This window comes from Rhinolophus ferrumequinum, chromosome 6 (genome assembly GCF_004115265.2).
Source record: "Rhinolophus ferrumequinum isolate MPI-CBG mRhiFer1 chromosome 6, mRhiFer1_v1.p, whole genome shotgun sequence".
Classification (NCBI taxonomy): Eukaryota; Metazoa; Chordata; class Mammalia; order Chiroptera; family Rhinolophidae; genus Rhinolophus; species Rhinolophus ferrumequinum.
The window spans coordinates 26,833,926-26,854,764 of record NC_046289.1 but is presented as its reverse complement, the minus strand read 5'-3'; the positions used below and the strand labels follow the sequence as shown (position 1 = coordinate 26,854,764).

General features: G+C 44.9%; 1 protein-coding gene across 1 annotated transcript in view; it reads left to right on the top strand.

Annotated features, from left to right (window-relative positions):
- Positions 1 to 281: 281 nt before the first annotated feature.
- Positions 282 to 20,839, top strand: part of TTC9 (tetratricopeptide repeat domain 9) — a 37,745-nt gene continuing 17,187 nt past the window's right edge. The window contains exon 1 of the mRNA XM_033107995.1: positions 282 to 892. Coding sequence (XP_032963886.1) covers positions 487 to 892 — 406 coding nt within the window. The 5' untranslated portion in view covers positions 282 to 486. The remainder of the gene's footprint in view (positions 893 to 20,839) is intronic.

Genomic DNA, 20,839 nt, shown 5'->3' with positions numbered 1-20,839 from the left:
TCTCTTTCAGACGAGGCGCGTCTCCCTGGGCTGGATTGAATGGGAAAGGACGGGCCCGTCTTTGTCATTAATCCTCCCCTCCTTCAGGCGAGCCAAGCTTCTTCCGGGTCAGCGACAATCCCCGGCACCGCAATCAGGCTCGCGGTCCCCCATACCGCTAGCCTCACAGCGCCCGAGGGCCAGGTCGCCACCCCCCGCAGGTTGCGGGAAGGGAGGAGGGCGAGGAGGAGGGCGGGCAGCGCGGGAGTGGGGGAGGGAAGGAGGGAGGGAAGGAGGGGAAGGCAATCCGAGGAGGAGGAGGAGGAGGAGAGAGCAGCCTCCTGCAGCTGGCGAGGAGAATGGGAGTGCGGGGCGACAGACCGCCGCGGGGTGTCACGGCCGCGGCCGAGCTCGCTAGACGCCGGGCAGGCGCCCGCCGCTTTTAAACCCGGGAGGGCGCGGCGGCGGCAGGATCGCGGCGCGCGCTGGGCGCCGGGCGGCGGCCGAATGGAGAGGAAGGGCTCGGCGGCGGGGACCAAGGGGAACCCGAGCCCACCCGTGGCAGGCGAGGCGCAGCGGCCGCCGCCGCCTCTGTGCGTCCCGGGCGGCGGTGGAGGGGCCCCGGCGCGGGGCCAGGCTGGGGCGGCGGCCGAGCCCGCCGAGTTTATCCGGCGCGCACACGAGTTCAAGAACCAAGGAGCGCAGTGCTACAAGGACAAGAAATTCCGCGAAGCCATCGGCAAATATCACCGGGCGTTGCTGGAGCTGAAGGGGCTGCAGCCCGCCCCCGGGGAACAGGAGAGGGACTCGCGCGCGGCCTCCCCGGCCGGGGCCTCCAACCCTGGCCGCCTCTCGGAGGAGCAGAGCAAGACAGTGGAAGCCATCGAGATCGACTGCTACAACAGCCTGGCAGGTGAGCCGCGCCGCGCCGCGCACCCGGCCCCTCCTCCCCCGGCCCTCCCCGCCTCCTGCCCGGCGCGGGTCCCCATTCCCCAGCTCCGGACTCCGGGTCACAGCCGCCCGCTGCGGCGAGCCCGCGATGCATCCTCCCTGCTGGGACCGTGCTGTTCTGGGAAGGAGAACCTGGGAGGGGGACGCTTTGGGAAAAGTATGACTTTTTAGCATTATACCTTCCAAAACTCGTTGTCATCCCGCGTCCCTTCCCCCGCATCCATCGTAAATCTCATCTATAAATAACTGGGCAGACAGGGGGAGACCCAGCTGGCCTGGCGGCGACTGCTGCTACTATCAATCTCCAGTGGACCTGGGTCCAGTGCGGGAAGCAGCGCCTGGGTGGGCCACCCGCACCCATGCACGCCCAGTGACTGCTCTCCGCAGGTATCTCTGGCTCCAGAGCTGGCCCTCATCGTCCTCCCAACTGACTGTATCCCTATGGGTAAGGTTTTCCCCCAAGTTCACTTGGCCCCAGTAGGAAAGAGCAGTTTGCCATAATGCCTTCAGCATCTTGAGCAAAATGGATTCCAAAGTGCCACTTTCTTCTCTCGGAGCTCTGCTGGGGCTCGGTTGCCAGGTGAAGAGAGTGATCTCAAAGGGAGCCTAGTTCATGGTTGGGCCGGAGCTGTGCTACATTCCTGCTCTCCTCCCTGCCTCCTTCTCACTCTGGGTAGCTTTGGTCCTCACACCAGCTGTCCGCTAGATGTGAGGAAAGGGAGCCTTTCTACTGGGATGAGAAGGTGAGGTATCCATTCCAGAGTTCACTTTGGGGATTGAGGGCAAAATCAGACATTTCTACAAATTTAACTTTGGCACAGGAAAATTTAAAGTCTCTAAAAAAGGAAGAGTCTGGATCTCGCCAGGGCCAGTCCTGTGAGAAGGTGGGAGAGGCAATGGCCTTCTATCCCCTGTTAAAAGCATTTCCTCCTCTTCCCCCACCCTATTTGGCGGGGTTTGGGCATGGTCCAGCTCCTCTAACCAAACAAAAGGCCATTACTCCTAATCCCTAACCCTTGAAGTTGCCTAAATTAGCCATGGACAGTTGGAGCTGAGTAAGGTTGAAAGAGTGACTGGACGTGGCTGGGGCCCAGGCAGTTGGGGGATGAAAAAAATATCGATAATTTTGCTCTGTTCCAAAGTGCAGATGTGTTCTGTTCCCTTTGAGATCTGTAGTGCCAGCCTACCGCTGCTTTTCCGTAATGCCATGTCCAGTATGATCTGTCATCAGGCAAAACCCAGGCACTTAAAAAATTGTAGTTTACAAACTTAATTAGTAGTAATAGTAGTAGCAGTTGTAGAAATGGTGGTTACAGATAGCAGTACTACCAGTAATAACGGCAGCAGATAAAGTAGTAGCTTAGCAAAGATGGAATATTTCAATCCCTCACAATGTACAGTTTGATTCCCTTTATTTCCTGTAAGTCTCTGGCATACTGTTATGCCTGATTAATAGTTAAAGGGCAGAGTGGCCTTGGGTGGGGGAAGAAGCACTCCGGATCACTAATGGGGCGATTTCAGAGTGGTAATGGAGTCTTATATTTAGTATTATCCATGGGCATTCTGGGATTGCCCCTCACCCCATGCTTTTGGCTGCCATCCTGTGGCTAGCACTGCCTGTCTTCTACCCCAGAAGTGGTTACATTTCCATAGTGAAAACAAAGATGTGTGTCCTTGGTCAGGCCAGCCCAGTCAGGGCGGGCGGGGGCTAAGATCTGGACAGCTCCTCCACTTTCGGCCCCCGCCTCAGCCACCCACACTCTTGGGAAAACTTCAGAGCTGAGAGAATGGAGAGTAACAATAGCAGATTTCCCCCTCTACTGCCTTCTATAGTGCTCACCACTAATATTAATAATTTACTGTGTGCACTGTGCTAGGCCCTCTATATACATTGTATTTTTTAATATTTAAAACAACTCAATAAAGAATACGATCATCAGTTTTGCAGAGGAAAAAACCCCAAGTTTCTAGAACCCTTCAACTCCAAAGTCAGTGTTCTTGTTATCACACCTTCATGCACAAAGTCAGCATCCTCCAGACCTCTGTGTCCCTGGAGTCGCCTCAGGTAGGCTCCAGAGCCCTTGTACTACTTGGAAAATTCTGTTGGGAGCTCTCAGCCCTTGTAACCAGGAGAAAGAAATAAAGTACCTTCATTCAAAGCTCCGTAGGGCTATTTTCAAATATTGTCAAGTTTCACATTAAAAAAAAGAAGAGTAATTACAAGGTGAACAGTCTTATCAAAGCCAAATCTGTATCCTGTACAGAAAATTCAACTGAGAGAAAGGATCCACATAGAAGTCACCTGGAGAAGTAGAAGCCCAACGTTGGTTTCCTTTTAGACAATGCATAAAATCGGTTAGAAATCCTAGCAAATAGAAAAGTATCCTTTCTTGTTGGAGTGTAAAAGTAATACATACCTAAACAATGCATTTTCTTTTACTAGAAAATACCAAAAATTTTATAGAAGAAAATAGAAAATTACTTTTAACCCCACCACCTAAAGAAATCAATTGTGATATATCTCCTTCCTGTATTTTTTCTGTACATAAATGTAAACTGTTTACAAAGCAAAGGCCCTCCAGTATCCTGCTTTTATTTCTACTTACCAATATATCAGAAACATTTTACATTTCATTAAAATATTTTTGTGACGATTATCTTAAATGGCACCATAAAATTTTTAAATGTGTGTTTACAATTATCATTTGATGGAAAGGGAAGGAAAGACGATCACTGTCATTTTGTGAGAGCCAGAACAGTGCAGTGTGGCCCATAAGATATCCTTTCCCTCTTGTGCCTGCCAAAAGGAAGGAGACAACAACTGCAAGTTCATTCTGTCAAAAAGGCAAGTGACCCTTCCATTGGGGCTGCAGTGCCAGCTGAGCAGCCCAGCAGGCTGCAAACAGGAGCAGTCTGAAGATGTCCTCTCAAGGACCTGCCCTCCTTCTACACAGCTGTGCATAGAACGGGAGGTCTGGGACTTAGAAGGAATTTGGACTAGCCCAGAAGTAGCTAAAGGAATAGGCTGTGTTACTAAGGGCAGCTCAGCACTAAACAAAAGTCTTCTGAAGGAAACCTGGATTCAGTGGACCCTTGGACTCTGCATGGAAGGCTCCAAGAGAATAGCAAAGGGGCAGCTGGAATGTGCTAAGAGATGTTAGTCTAAAAATCCATTTGGATGACTTGAGGGCATCATGTGAAGGGCATGCAGGCAATTTGCAAAGTGCCCACAGTTGTGGTCTGTTCGGGCTTAGGGTTTCTTCTGATTAGTAGGGATCTGGCCAGTGGCACAAGATGTCTGGACTTGGTTTTACAAGTCTTATTCTCTAAGAAATTCAAGGAAAGAGATGGGAGGCGCCCTGTTCCTTCAGAATTTCTAACGATTTTGATACAATGACTAGAAAAGATATTCTGACTTGCCTGGGGAGATGTAAGAATCTGATCCTTACCAAGGAAGCGTGTATTGGCCTGTTGATCAACTCCTGTTGACCTTGAACAAGACACGGGACTCCCCTGGGGCCTTGGAATGTTCTGTGCCGAACCTCTTCAAGGGCAGGGCCTTTGGCTCTACATCTGTTCCCGTGGGGCTGTGGTGGCCTCACCTGGGGTATGATCAAAAAGTTACAACACATAATGACTTTGTTGGTATTTTAAAATGATGTTTGAGACTCAAATGCCAGCAGTGGAGATGGGTGCAGACAGGCCATGGTATTGCATCCAGAGGCAAGATGATAGCCAGGTTATGCCTCTATCCCTGACGTGCCCTCTGACTTTGGATGAGCACCGACCACGTCGTCATTTTACCTCCATTTTCCCATGCATTTCGACCTATGTTGGGAGATTTTTTGTTTATTTTACCAAAGGGGCAGATAATATCCATCGGTCCCAACTTGAAGCCTAGGACAGGCGTGTGACAAGGCCTCGAGAAGTCACACTGGAATGGATATTCCAGTTTTATCAGTGCTTGTGGACATGTCTTGAAGCCTTGGGACCATAATTTGTGGGGGCTAGTGCAGAATGAATGAAACTATGGGGTTCCTTTTTCAAAAAGCAGGGGTGAAATGTCATTAAAGATCTTAAAAGATAAAGCTTTCTTTCTTTCATGATCTCTCTTTCTCTCTCTCGATTTTATATGATGTTTTCGTGTGATGTTTTGTTATTTAATATCATTACAAGAAAATTAAAATTTTAAATTATTGGCATGAATTTTAATGTTCATCTTTATATTGTGCAATGCCACTTTTAAATGGAAATAAAACAGCACTTAATTTGCATATGGAATCATATAAATTGCACAATTCACTTTTTGTAGCTTATACATGCATATGTAGTTTATTCTTACTAGAACAGTGGAAATGCTAACAAAACAAACTCAACTGTTTTGATTTCGCTTCTTTATATGCATACTTTATATACACACTTTCTACCAAACTTGGCTTCCTGATGAGTAAGGAAAAGAAAAGAAATTATAGGTTACCCTAGTCTTTCTTTCTATGTCATCGTTTTCAGCCTAAGTGGTTGGCTACTACAGGAAGTAACATAAGTAGGAAAGGGTTCCTAGGTCATTTGTGTTTCTCAGAATACTATTGCTTTCTTTCTGCATTTGAAGCAACTTCTGGATTGAATGGAAAGCATAGTCTGTTGGGGCTGTCAGCATGTCTGCTTACTTATAGACCTAACAAACTCATACTAACCTTATACTCGAGTTTGGTCTTGCTGAACTCTCATGCACTGGAATTATGTGCTCAGGGCATTGTGACTGTTATATGTGAGTGGGGCTGCAAAGAATGGTTTGCCTATCTCTTCTGCTCACGTTCATGCTCCATCGTCCCATCAGACTTCACTTACAAAACACAATTTCAGAGATAAAATAATTAAGAATTTCAAAAAGGTAATAGCAGAGCATTAAGCTAAATACAGGGTGCTTCTGTGCATGGGTCCTATGTGACTACATAAGTTGCCCACCGTTGAAGCCAGCCCTCAATGGGACACCAGAAGATGATTGGGTAGATACATCTAAAGTAGACAAAATTAAATATAGACTCTAAGGCAGATTCTAAGACAAAGGGTACTCCAGAGAAATTGGTGTGGAACCAAAGAACCAAGCATAAAGATGGACGCATTACAAATGCAAGAACTCAGTGGGGAAAAGGAAGTCAAGAGCTAGAGATAACTGGTAACCTGGTGCCAGAAGATGAGTATTGGGATACTAACTGGCCAAAGGAAGGGGAAAGAACAGGGGCTTCATACTAAGATCCTCAGCCAATTTCTTGCCATCTGAATGGGAGAACTTGACTGCCCAAGCCATTGTCCATCTGAGGCTATTGCTTGGACAGCACCCTGGCCAATAAATCTTAAGCCTGTAAATGTGCTTCGAAGACCATCTTCCAAAAGAGATGAGACTTGAAACTTACAGAATGCTTTCAAGAAAAGAACATTCTGAATTTAGATTCTGGGCAGTTTCTAAAGTGGATTCTGAAGCTCTTTACCTCCAAGGGAAATGAGTTGGATGGCTCTTGGCCAGAAACTCTTTGGGACATCTTGAAGTCAGAGTCCCTACAGCTGAATACCTGGGAGTGCCCCATCAAAGGCAAGGGGATTCGGCTGCAGTGCAGACAGGAAAGCCAAGATGCAGAGCAGCCAAAAGCTGCTCCCAGAGCTTTGCAGGTTGTGAGTGACCTCCAGATGGGAACTTCTCTCCTTCCAGCTGTTCTCTTTCACCACCAGGCTGTGCCTACTCCAAACAGCTAGGATGAAAACCACATGTTTCGACAAATCAACCAGCAATTTCCCAATTCCCAGGTGTTTGGCTTTGGGAAGTCTGATGTACATGCTGGGAACAGAGTTTTCCATTTTCACCACGATGATTAGTGTTTTCCAGTCCCAACCACATAGCAGCAAGCACAAGTTCTAGCACAGAAAATGGCACCAAACACAAAAAAGCCAAAAATAATGCTATAGAAGATTAAAGTTTAGCCTTGCTGGTGGTGTTCATATGGCCTTGAAATTATTCATTAGCAGTATAAAGCTCATTATCTTTCTTTTATGCATACATATCATACCAGCAATGAAATGGTGCCATATCTAGTATGACTCAAAATCATAGTTCCCAAATATTTTTGAAAAGGAAGCAGGATGTGTAGTGCCAAAGAGGTTTGACTTGAACTAGAAGAATTCTAGGTTGAAATGTATCCAAGTGGAACTTCTTGCCCTTTCTGAATAAAGGACTTCTGAATAAAGGACTTTCTGAATAAGAGTACTCATATTATGGCTAGATTTACACAGAGGACGCTTATGGGGCAAATGTTTCCCTTCCACAGTGTTTCTGTGTGTAAAGAATAAAAGTGAGAAGTGGTACTAACTAGCTAGCTCAAGAGTTATATAAAATCAGAATTATAATTTTAGATTTGGGTATAACCCCATCCCTTACAGGTGCATGAATTTCCTTTTCAACATTACCAACTTGTCATCCAGCATGAACTTAGGCATGTCCAACAATAAAGGTACTCACCACCACCTAAAGTGACTCATTTAACAACCACCACCACTACCACAAAACAACAATATAATACTACTAATAATAATGTTAATAAGCGGTGACTATAAAGATCTAATTGGCTTTATGAAACAGTTCATGAATCAGGCAGCATCTCATCTAGCAAGCAGAGAGATACTTTGAGGGGTTACACAGGATGGAAGGCTTTTACAAAAAGGAGGGTAAGACAAGAAACTTATCAGCAAGAGAAAAATCATACTTCACTGGAGGAAAGTAAGAGTTCAGGTGACAACAGCTTCTCATTGCCTGAGCTGCAGTATTTCCTTGGCTAGGCTTGTTGCTGGGCGAGAGGAAAATCTTCCACTGGAGTAGTACAGTAGCTGCACTTCCTGAATACTCCCAGGTATTCAGCTGTAGGGACTCTGACTTCAAGATGTCCCAAAGAGTTTCTGGGACAATGTTTTTTCCTGTTGGGGGTCTGTAATTGATGTCTTTCTATTTGTAGTAATTGACAAGTGGTAGGGTATAAGAGCTTTCTCTACAGGCCTTCCCATTTCCAGTTTTAGTTGAGATCTCTGTTAATTTTCACAGTAACAATAATGGCAGTAAAGACTACCATGATGAGCCCAATTCATGGCACCCAATAGATGTTGGGTGAATGTGTTTGAAATAAATGACAGTGCTTATCCCAGCATCGTCTTCTATTAAGGATCCAAATAAATCCAATCATTCCATTATATTGAGCACCTACTATGTGCTAGACTCTGGGCTTTGGGGCTGGGTATGCAGGAGTAAACATGAAGCACAAGGTCTCTGCCTTCATTTGATCTATACAACTTTGTGAGACAGAAAGCTCAAGCTTAGAACAGTTGAGTCACTTGCCCATGGCCACACAGTATGTGGCAAACTAGGATTTCTCATCTGTCAGGTCTGTAATTCCAAAGCCTATAGTCCTAACCATTCACCCCATAGCCTCCATGTTTAATAGTTTCTTCCTTAAGTACTAAAATTTGCCTCCTTGAAATTTCTATCGATCCTTCCATATTCTATCTACCCTTTGAGGCCACATGGAATACATCTCATCACTGTAACAAGGACAAACCCTGACATTTTTAGGGCAAGTTGCTTGCCCATCCTCCAGTCTTGTTTTCTGTACATAAAATATCCTTTTACTGTGATTGTGCCGTGTGTGATCAGGATTCCCATTCTATGACCATCCTGGGTGATTAAAGGGAAATTGTCCTGTGTTCTATAACCAGGTCATAGTTTCCCTAGGTCCTACGTCATTAGGAAGGTGACCTGAATTTGTACGGACAGAGAGGAGTGAGGAACTGGTGAGCCATAATTTCTAATGAGCCTAGAGGCTACCGAAGCCCCACTCATACCTCCTCCTTTTTTCTAGGCCAGAGTGTGTGAATTCCAGTTCAGAGATTTTGAGAAATGTAAGTGGAAATGTTAAGAGTAGCAGTTCATTTCGGCCATTCCTATTTCAATACCGCTCGGTGGACAATGAGGGGAAATGATCCACCAGAAGAATAACATCTGGAGTTGTCCAAATGCGTTACTTCAGACCAGGACGTTTTTAATGTAACAAAAGTGATGATACCATCATTTGAAATAAGTTCCAGTGTAAGTGCCAAATGAGGTTGGACACTACTATTCCGTATGGCATGGAACATTGGCTCCGCTGACATCCTGGAAGGTCATACTTATTTTTCAGTTTGTGTTTTTATGACTGGCTGATGTTGTATTCTTTCCTGGTGGGCCAAAAACCTCACCTCTCAGGAAACAAAAACAAAAATCCCCAAACCCAGCACTAAACTGACTAGCTGGCCCTATGTCTAGTGGAACACTAATGGAGGTAGTCCCACGTTATAGCTGATGGCACGTTCACTACTTAATCTCACTACTTGAACTTAATCTGATCACAAGATCTCTGACCTTGAGTTTCCTGACTGACTAAATGGGTATATTCATGCCAGCCTGACTCATAGGGTAAGCGGCAAGGAGCAAGAAGATATGTATATGAATGTACTTTGTAAACTACAAAATATCAAAAATGTAAATTATCATTTTAAGTGGGCGGGGAGGTGTAGGAGGAGAAAAAAGAAGTGGGACCCGCCCAATGAAGGAAATTCTCACTTCTAATTCTAACAATTTTAAGATAAAAGAGATATTTGAACAGTATCTACTAGGAAAACTCTCTTGATACCTGCTTTCTGTATTAAATATCTATCGACATTGTCCCATGTAATTTCAAACACAAACACTAAAAGGGTTCCCCAAATGTAGGTTGCTTCATAGTCCACCAAAACAGCACTTGTTAATTAAGAGAGAGAGAGAGAGAGAGAATCTGATGAGGCTCATGCATGGGGTGTGGGGTATTCTTTGAAGGCTAAGATTTCCTCCATTTCTTCAAATGTTCCCATCTTTAAGAACATAGAGGAAGTGTGGCTTGTTGGACAGGGACTTGGACTACAAGTTCTGTCTCTAATCTGCCAGGTGCCTTGGGTCAAGGAATTGAACCTCTTGGGCCCAGTTTTCTGATTTATAAAATCCTAGGGTTGGATTCCAAGATCTCAAAGGTCCTTTACAGCTCTTAAAAGAAAAATTTTCTCTGCATGTGAAGGCAGTCTGGCTGTGACATCTGTCACCCCATTGATCACCAGGGGTGATTAGGCTATTCTGGCTGTCTAGGCGGGTGTGCCCTTCCTCCCTCCCCGCTCCACGAGAGTCCCTCCTGAAGCTACACACTGGGTCGAAGAGGACAACCTTCCCAGCTAGAGGAGGGTCATCTTCGGTCAAGGGTACGCGAGTAGCTGCGCTCTCCTGCTAGAGCCTCCAAACAAGCTCTCAAAGTCCATTTGTAGGAGAACGTGGGGTAGTTAAGCTTCCAAGACCCCAGACACATCCAAATGAGACAGTGCATGTGGCAATCTGCCTTTCTTTAAGGAAAGGAGGGAGGGAAAGATGGAGGGAGGCATGGGGAGGGAGGAAGGAAGGAACGAAGGAAAAAAGAAAAATTCTCCATGCCATTCTTTATGAACTCTGTGGCCCTTACAAAGAATGGGATAGCTCTGTGTGTGCTGATATAGGCCAGTCTCCAAAATCTGTTATTATACATAGAGGCGGAATGCAGAACAGTGTTTAATGTGATTCCCTTTGTGTACAGAAAAAAGATACAAAGTAGCATAAAAGTGTTTGCATTCAAAATTATCTGAAATCATACCAGTGAAGCTGTTGACTTTACTTGAAAAAGATACTAAGCAGAGGAACTGGCGAAAGAAAGAGACGAAGTCTTTTGTTATTATTAAGACTCTATTGTTTTTAGACCATGCTAAGACTCACAACAAAATTGAGGTGAAGGTAGAGATATTTCTTATATACTCCCTACCCCCACACATGCTCAGCCTCCCCCATTATCAATGTCCCCACCACAGTGGTACATTTGTCACAACTGAGGAACCTGCAATGACACATCGTAATCACTCCAAGTCCATGGTTAACATTAGGGCTTACTCTCACATTCTATCGATTTAGACAAATGTATGACATGTATCCATCACTAGGGTACCATACAGAGTGTTTTCACTGTCATAAAAATCCTCCGTGCTCTGTCTGTTCATCTCTTTTCCTCCACCCCCAACGCCTGGCAAACACTGATTTTTCTTTCTACTGTTCTCCATGGTTTTGCCTTTTCCAGGAGGCCCTGGAGTTGGACTCATACAGTACTTAGCCTTGTCAGATTGGCTTCTTTCACTGAGTAAGATGCATTGGAGGTTCCTCCATGTCTGTTTTATTTTAAATCTTTCTGTGGTGTTTGATTTTTCTAACCATATGTATTATTGCTTTTATGTTTCAAGGAAAATGATGACCGAATTATCTGTGCAGAGAAATTAGTTTTTCTTTCCTTTTCTTGAAGAAAAACCACCTGATAAACATAATTGTTAGTGCCATTTGGGATATTACCCATGCGTGTCTATCCTTGTTTGATAGTAATGCCAAAGATGTCAAGCAAAGTTATTCCAAGCCCCAAACTTTCTCTTAATATCCCGTCAGAGGACTCCTGCCCCTTTCTGCAGTGCCCACCATCCCAATCCACACACAGGGCTAGGTCCTGGCAGCTTGGTACCCCACAGTAGAAGGACACCCTTCTGGACTCAGCAGCATGTTAGTGACAGTTTGAATCTGCTGGTGAGATGGGGAAGAAAGTTGGGTCAGAGTCCGTGATATAACCTGGTCCTAAACGTTTGTGGCGTGCCCCTGATGTTAACAAAGAGATGGTATGGATGCGCAGTGTCCAAGATTTTTGTTGTCCCCTGAGTCTAGAAAATCCTGCCCATCGGTGGCTCAGACATAGCAGCCAGAGCATCGGAAGGAAACTCACTCATTCGTAGAATCTTTATTGGACGCTCGCCCTGACTCCTCACGGCCCAAAGCTAAATCCTTTCTGTTCTCCTCAAAACACGGCAAGAGGCAGTAGAAACCAGGATGCTAGCTCAGATTCTGCTGCTCACTTGCTCTGTGATTTTGGACAAGTCATATCACTCTAAGCCTCAGTCTCCCCATATGTAAACAGTGGGGGTTGGGTCAGGTGCCCTTCAAGTCTCCTTTTAGAAGTCTTGAATCATCTAGAATTTTGAAGGCCTTCCAGCCCCCTCCTCCGCTCGGCCTCTCTTTCCGGAGATCCCTAAGGAGTGAGCATTTTGGGATATGATTCTGGGCCTATTGCTCATGCTGAGTCAGAACCGAGCGCCTTTCTCGAATGGACCCGCTACCCCACGTTGTGGAAATCACTGGGTCTTGGGAACTTGTGTGAACACGTCCCTCATACCTATATAAGGAGAGGGCTGTATCCCTGTGTGTGCTAGTGAGGACAGAAGGGAAGAGAGAGCACACAGAGGAACAGACAGGCAGCAGACCTATATCCCCAGGAAACCTGCAGGGCAATGTGGCCTAATGGAAAAGAACTTTATATAACATAAAAGCATCTGGGTTTGAATCCTAACTTCCCATCGACTCCTCCATTAGCCTTGGACAGGTCCCAAGCTCAATGACCTTCTGTTTCCATGACAGCAAGGAAGTAATAATAGGCACCACACAGGATTGTGATGGCGAGTGAAATTAAACGATACATGCACACATGCCTGGCACATAACAGATGCTTGCTTACTAAATGATGATTATATGTAAATCTAGCTCCTACTCTGGTAGGTACTAAGACAGGAAAGTATGTGATGGGGAGGAAAAAAAGAAGCTATGGGGGAATATGGGGAGCTAGTGAGTACACAGAGGAGGGCAAGAGGGGTCAGGGAAGTTTCACCTCCCTCAGTGGCTACGGGGCAGGGGAGGTGAGCAAGGTGTGAACCAACAGCCTTCAGTGTGGGTTTTTGCTACCTGATGCATTGCTGGACCCAGGAGGCTGAGTGAACATGTGACCCATCAGGCTTCCTCTGAAGGGCAGCTGAGCTCCAGCAGAACACAGAGCCCTTGGGTCAGAGGTTTTGTGCCTGCTTATAACTTCTCAGGATCAGGTCAGTCCAGGAAACACTTAGAAACTGCTGGCTTCTAGGCAGCAATGTCTTTGGCCTGAAATTGTGTAAGCAAAGAAGCCTCAGTTAGACAGCCTCTGCTCTCTGCCATTTTTTTTTTTTTAACTCTGCCCCAGGGTTTTCTGACCCTTTATTTGAACTGAACTAGCAGTGAAAGAACTTCGGGCTCTTTCACATGTCAGACCAGTTCAGAGTGTTAGAGCAGAGAATAAGGAGTTGCCAGGCAGAGAGGATACATGCTGGGATCAATTGGGTTCCCTGGGGAGCTTAACAGGCAAGAAAGCTTACTGGTAGGAAGGGCAATAGAGAACGGCAAGACCTCTGTGAGAGGGAGGCATCCGAGGGAAAGGCTGCTGGGCTGGCAGCCTCGTGCCTGCTCTGCCTGCCCCTCTCGTGCCTCGTGCTGGTGCCAGCTTACTGAGCTCCTTCTTGCTGTCAGAGGAGGAAAGCCCCTGTCTTGACCAGGCACCCTGAGCACGAAAGCACTAGCAGGTGTGTCCCTTGGGCCGTCCTTTTAACTCCCCGCTTCCAGGCACTCCTCCACTGTAATGTCCCCTCGTGAGCCTAGGTTTCTCCAAGGCGGTGCCCCATGAACAGGCAGTGCTTTCTGCTCAGGAAACCCTCAGAAGCCTGATCCACACCTTTCTTCTCTCTTTGAAGATGGAATGGCCAGGGGTGATTTTTTAAAATAGTTTTCTAATTACAACATGAAAACATCGTAATTATAGAAGATAATTGAAAATAAATGAAATTCGAAGAAAAAACTAAAACTCGCTTGTCATCCATGACCCCAAGATGCCCACTCTTTCCTCTTTGTGTTTATGTCCTCCCAGCCTTCCTCTGTTGTGCATATAAACATGTATGTGTAAAACATAGCGGCCAGCCCACATCAACGTCTACCTTTCTCCAGGTTATTTGTAAAAGAAGGGGTTTGTCTCATATGTGCTGGGGCCACTGCTGGAAAGCCCAGGTCTTCCTCCTTCCCCTCTGCCCCCACAGGGGTGTCAACCAAGGGCCAGTCCTACGTCCCCTTGCTGCCTCTTTCCTTCCATGACCCCTGATACGACCACATCAGGCTGTGTAGTCATATCAGATTTTACTGAATGGTACCGGATACAGAAGGAGTTGACACCTCCAAAGCTGAATATTCAAAATTGTTTTTCCAAAAACTGATTTGGCTATCAGACTACCAGGAATTTCTTAATTGACCTCTTACCTTTTGTGACTGGGTCCAACTACCTACCATGCTTCTCAGACTTTTTTCCCTTCTAGTCCTTTTCCACATCTTAGGTTCTCTGATTATCAAATTACTGTCATTTCATAGTCAGAGCAGTTTGGCCACCTCTTCATCTTTTCATTTACCTGATTTGCCTGATCTCAAAGCTTCCCCTTCCTCACTGAAGCAGTTGATGAGGATATTCTAAAAATAAGGTAATTTCTTCCTGAAGAGAAACTCTGATGCCTACTATTATAACTCTTCATTCGTATTCTCTCTCTCTCTCTCTCTCTCTCTCTCTCTCTCTCTCTCTCTCTCCTAATTTTCACAAGATTCAGGTTGTACTGCACAAATTTTTATCCATTCTCCTACTGATGGATATTTAGGTTATTTCCAACACTGCTATATCACACAGTGCTGCCACAAAGGCCATGGAAGTGCTTTTTCTGCTACATGTGTGCCTGTTAACTAACTTATCCCCAAACAAAACTGGTTAACAAAACTGGTCTGGTGTCATAGAGGGATGCTGAGAGAGGCAGCGGGAACAGGAAAGCTATTGCTGGAGTCACAGAGAAATGGTGGGAGAGGTGATCCGAACAGGAGACGTATTCTTTAAAGTACAAAAAAGAACAGAATGGAATTTTGGCTTCTGAGATTCTCCCCCATCCTGGCACAGAATTCCTGCCAACGGCATGACGTGTGTCCTTGGCCAGAGCCAACAAGGAAAAAAGATCAAATCAGGCAGTGGATTTCTTCTGAATATTTCTGGGCATATACTTATTATCACATTCCAAATGGCCCAGCTGGCCCCTTCAAAGTCCCATTTCCAACCCAAGAAAGGGGTGTTAATGAAGACTCCAACAAAAATAGTCCTGTCTCACTTTTTTCCTACTATTCCCGTCTTTCTCTGTGTCAACTGCAGTGAGATCCTGGATAGGATCACTTGTAAGTGTGCTGCCAGGATGCCCAGGTCTATGCCTTCCCTCACGAACAGTGGCATGCGAGAGGCACCAAAAAACTGAGGTGACCTCAGGCTTTGGCATTACAACTCCCTTGAGTAGATCCAGATATCCCTTAAAAGACTGTCAGTATAAGCCTTTAGCTTATCAGATTTTTAGATTGGTGTTTCACCATAGCTCTTTTACCTGCCGCTTTGAAAGCTCAGTACTGGCCAATGAAGGATGAATAAGAATATAAAGTCATTGAAGATATCGACATCTTTTGAATGCGCCCCATTTTCCTCCCAAAGCTCCAGGCACAGGCTGGGATGATGAATCCATATTAAATAAGTTCACTAAGAGCCTCTGCCCAGGATTGTGCCATGATGGTGAGAGTGGTACAGCAGCCCTTGTTCAATCAGCCCTTGAATGCTGGGGGCATCGAAGGGAAGGATTCAAAGGGTGAGAAAACAAAGAGCAGCTTGGGAATGGTGAAAAGCAGAGATCTCCAAGGACAGTGTTGCTAAAACAGACAAAACAAAAACACTTGGCAATGTTTGTTTGAATCAAGTGCAAGCATGTGCTATGCTAGATTGGAAAAATAGGTCAGAAATTAAAGTGATTGGAATCGAAGGAGATTCAGCCCACTAGATAAAGCCAAATGACTCCTGGTAGTATGCAGAGCAATAGCAGAAGCGGGAGAATTCTTTCTCCCACTGTCTGGGCGCCAGGCAAGGCAAATGTGACAAGAACAATGACACTGCCATCCTCCTGTTGTCATAGCTTTTCCGTGCTTTAGATTTGGAAAGGATTGTCAAAGGTCAGTGAGTCCAGGTTTCCAATCTTTACCACCAGCTCTGCAGGAGTGGAACCAACATAGGACTTGTGCTTAGACAACCCTGATTCTTTCCCTCCAAGTCAAATGGCCTCAGCAAGCAAGTCACTTAACTTCCCCAAGCCTTTGGAAGCTTCTGGAAGTAGGGCTAATACCTATTCCCCAGAGTCACTATGAGGGTCAGGTGAGTTGTAATTATAAAACACTATACTAATATCAGGAATTGCTACTTACTGAGCACCCAATATGTGTGAATCACTATAATGTGGTTTTGTTGTGTGGGGATTTAAAGATGACCTACAAATGTTTGTCTAGAATGGTGAAGAAAACATGTTTCATTAATAACTGCGATGTTAGGTATCTCCTGATCTGAGTATGTGGATGTGGAAAATAATTTTATTCTTTGGAAAACTAAAGGGTCCACTGCATGATCGTACCTGTAGGTCTGATCTCATTAGGAAAAGGCTACTTAACATGTTCTGGGAAAGCGTTACCATTAGGTGGGGGTGTGCTATAATTCACAGGTAATAGAAAAACAATTTCTCAGCAAAGTAGAAATAAAGGAAAAGTACCCGAACTTGATAAAGAGCATCTACAAAAAAACTAAAGCTAGCATCATACTTAGTGGTGAGAGAATGAATACTTTCCCTTATGACCCAGGAATTGCACATGTGGGCATTTATTCTAGAGAAATGAAAGCTGCCTGTGAATGTTCATAGCAGCATTATTCATAGTAATCCAAAACTGGAAACAGCCCAGATGTCCTTCAACTGATAAATGGTCAAACAAACTATAGTATATCCATACCATGGAATACTACTCTGCAATGAAAAGGGATGAACTACTGATCCATGTAACAACTTGGATGCATCTCAGGGGAACTATGCTGAGTGAAAAAGAGCCAATTCCAAAAGACTTCAAACTGTCTGATTCAACTTATATAATGCTTTGAAATGTCAAAATTCTAGAAATAGAGAACAGATTAGGGGTGAGAGGAAGTGGGGATATAGGAGGGATATGTATGTAGTTATAAAAGAGTAATAGGAGGGCTCCTTGTGGGATGGAACTGTTCTTTAACTTAACTTTGGAGGTAGACAGAGGAACCTACATATGTGATAAAATGGTATATAACTACACACACACACACACACACACGTACAAGTAAAAGTAAAGCCAGGGAAATCTGAATAAGATCTGTGGATTGTATCAGTGTCAGTATTATAGTCAATATATTGTACTATATATATATTGTTTTACCATTGAAGGAAAATTGGGTAAAGGGTCCGGGAGATCTCACTATATTATTTTTTACAACTGTATGTAAAGCTACAGCTACCCAATAAAAATTTCAATTAACAAATAATACTGTGGGAGTTAGCTTTCAAGCATCAGATAAGATAGAAGCTGTTTCAGGAAGAAACCAGAGATGTGTGGCATCGGCTGTATTAGGATAACAGTAGACTCTCAGTGGAATTGGAGATGCTGGTGGTTTTAGAACTTAAAAAATAGTGTTGGTGGAAACTCTGCACTTGTTTCATTTGTTTGTTTGTTTGTTTGTTTCTTTGAATACAGAGAAACAAGTGGGGTAGAGGTTCCTGGAGAGTTATATAGAAATTTTCCAGACGAGAAGTATACATATGAAGTATACATATAAAGTGAGCACAGTTTGGCACCATTAAGTCTCACACTTAATCCTCATAAGCAGCAGAATCATGCCTCAAATCTAATGAAGGAACTGAGTTAAAATTCATCATAGGGAGAGAGATCTAAGATGGCAGAGTAGACAAGCACTGTGCCTGCTTCCATGAACACTTTAAAATTACAACTAAATTATAGAACAATCAACCTGGAGAACCATCTGAAGTCTGGCTGAACTGAAGTTTTATAACTAAGGATATAAAGAAGAAACTACGTCAAGACTGGTAGGAGGAGCAGAGATGAGAAGCGGGCTAACCCCAAACCTTCATGTGGCGATTGAGAATCAGGAGGGATATCTCGGCCATGGAGTTTATCCCAAGGAGCAAGGGACCCCAACCCCACTGGTGCAAGGAAGAGGAGTCCCCACAACATCTGGCTGTGAAAAGCAATGGGGATTCCAACCATCCAGGTGGGACAGAAGGCTGTGGGAACCCAGACATCCTTTTAAACGGCCCATGCACAGACTCACTCGTAGGCACTCACCTGGGCCCCAGTGGAGGGATGTTGACTCGGAGGCATTGAAGGCATTCAGGGCACAGACTAAGGTGAGAGCTGGAGAACAGTCGCCATTTTTCCTGTGTGGGGTCCTTCTCCTGTGCAGTCCTAGCAGGCTGGTGCCATCTTTCCTGTGTTGAGCCCTAGCCAACCTGCCAAATCTGAATCTGATTTGCCTAGTGAGCTCCACTGGAACCCCGCCCTATCCAACTCCTCCAATGCCAGAGGCACTTGCTCACAAGCAGCCAGCCCTGCATGCATTGCACTCTTTCTTGGAAAACTATCAGAGTCCAAGGGTCCCAGATGGGCAGCAACTGGCCTCAGTGTGCTCTGAGACTTTTGCTGAGTAGTTCCAGGCTCAGCACTGGTGCCAAACAAGAGTCTGTATTAACCTGGTGACCACAACTCTTCCCATTCTAGTGACTCCCTGAGACCCTGCCTCACCCAACTCATGTACCACACAAGGCTTTATCAGTAGCTGAACTTTAAGAGAGCTGGCAAGTGGCAGCCGGCCTTGGCATGTCTTGGCTTTTTGGGGAGCAACCCCAGGGTCCGTACTGGTAGCAGCCTTCCTCAGTTCATAGCGTATTCTCTCCCACATGCCTCCAACCTTAGCGCAGGAAGTTAACAACCATGAATCATTTTGTAGCTCCTACCAGGTAGTCCCCAGCCAATCACAGGCAGGAGGTGACCCAGGCCTGCACTGGAGACCCTCCTCAGAGGCCTCAGAACCAACATACTTGGAGACTACAGCAGAGTACCATCCAATTAGCCCCACAAGTGGCACACACAAAGGGCGGTCTCAACAGCCACCAGAGCCCTTTAGGGTGAACTCCACTCATTGGGGTAAGCCCCCTGCATAGCAGCCTGTAAGCTTTGGATGTGGCCAAACACCACAGCCAATCAGCCTGAGGGTCAGTCCCACCCACTGATATGCCAATAGCAATTAAGGCTCAACTACAACATGAGGGTACACACAACCCCCACAAGAGACATTCCTGGAGCACCCAGAGCAGTGACCAGGGAGAGATTGTGCCAGGGCCCTACAGGGCACCTACAACATAAGACCACCCAACCAAGACTGGGAGATACAGAAGATCAACCTAATACATAGAAACAAAGACAGAGAGACAGTGAAAGTGAGAAAACAAAAGAAATACATCCCAAATGAAAGAACAGGAGAAAACCCCAGAAAAGCAACTAAACAAAATGGAGACAAAGAACCTACCAGATACAGAGTTCAAAACAATGGTTATAAGGATGCTCAAGGAACTTAGTGAGAACTTCAACAAAGAGATAATAAGCATCAAAAAGGACATAGAAACCATAAAGAACAAGTCAGAAGTGAAGAATACAATAACTGAAATGAAGAATACCATAGAAGGAATCAGCAGCAGACTTGAAGCAGAGGATTGAATCAGCTGTGTGGAAGACCAGGTAGCAAAAAAAAAAAAACACCCAATCAGAAGAGCAAAAAGAAAAAAGAATCCAAAAAAACGAGGATAGTTTAAGAGACCTCTGGGACAACATCAGGCATAACAACATTCGCATCATAGGAGTACCAGAAGGAGAAGGGAGAAAGCAAGGGATTGAGAACATATATGAAGAAATAATGACTGAAAACTTTCCTAACCTGGCGAAGGAAATAGACATGTAAGTCCAGGAAGCGAAGAGAGTTCCCAACAAGATGAACCCAAACCGTCCACAACAAGACACATTATAATTAAAATGGCAGGGGTTAAAGACAAAGACAGAATCCTAAAAGCAGTAAGAGAAAGGCAACTGGTAACTTATAAGGGAGCCCCCATAAGATTTTCAGCTGATTTCTCAACAGAAACTTTGCTGGCCACAAGGGCTAGGCACAAAATACTCGAAGTGATGAAAAGCAAGTACCTACAACCAACGGTACTCTACCTATCAAGACTCTTTATCTGTCCTCATTTAAAATCAAAGGACAGATAAAGAGCTCCCCAGACAAGGAAAAGCTAAAGGAGTTCATCATCACCAAACCAATATTACAAGGAATCTTAGAGGGACTTCTTTAAGACGGAAAAAAAAAAAAATCAAAATTATGATTAATAAAATGGCAATAGCTACATATCTATCAACAATTACTTTATATGCAAATGGATTAAATGCTCCACTCAAAAGACATAGGAGGGTTGAATGGATAAGAAAACAAGACCCTTACATATGCTGTCCACAAGAGATTCACTTCAGATTCAAAAACACACACAAATGGAAAGTAAAGGGATGGAAAAAGTTATTTTATAAAAATGAAAGTGAAAAAAAAAAAAAAGCTGGGGTAGCAATACTTATGACTATACCAGACAAAATAAAACAAATGCTATAACAAGAGACAAAGAAGGACCTAGTAATCCCACTTCTGGGTATTTACCCAAAGAAACCCAAAACACTACTCGAGGGGATGTGTGCACCCATATGTTCATTGCAGCCTTGTTTACAACAGCCAAGATGTGGAGGAAGCCTGTGTGTCCGTCGATGGAAGAATGGATAGAGAGGAGGTGGTACATATATACAATGGAATATCGCTAGGTCATGGAAGGGAATGGGTTCTTGCCATCTGTAGCAGCATGGATGGACATGGAGGGTACTGTACTGATTGGAGTGTCAGACAGAGAAAGACAGATGCAATGTGATTTTGCTTATATATGGAAT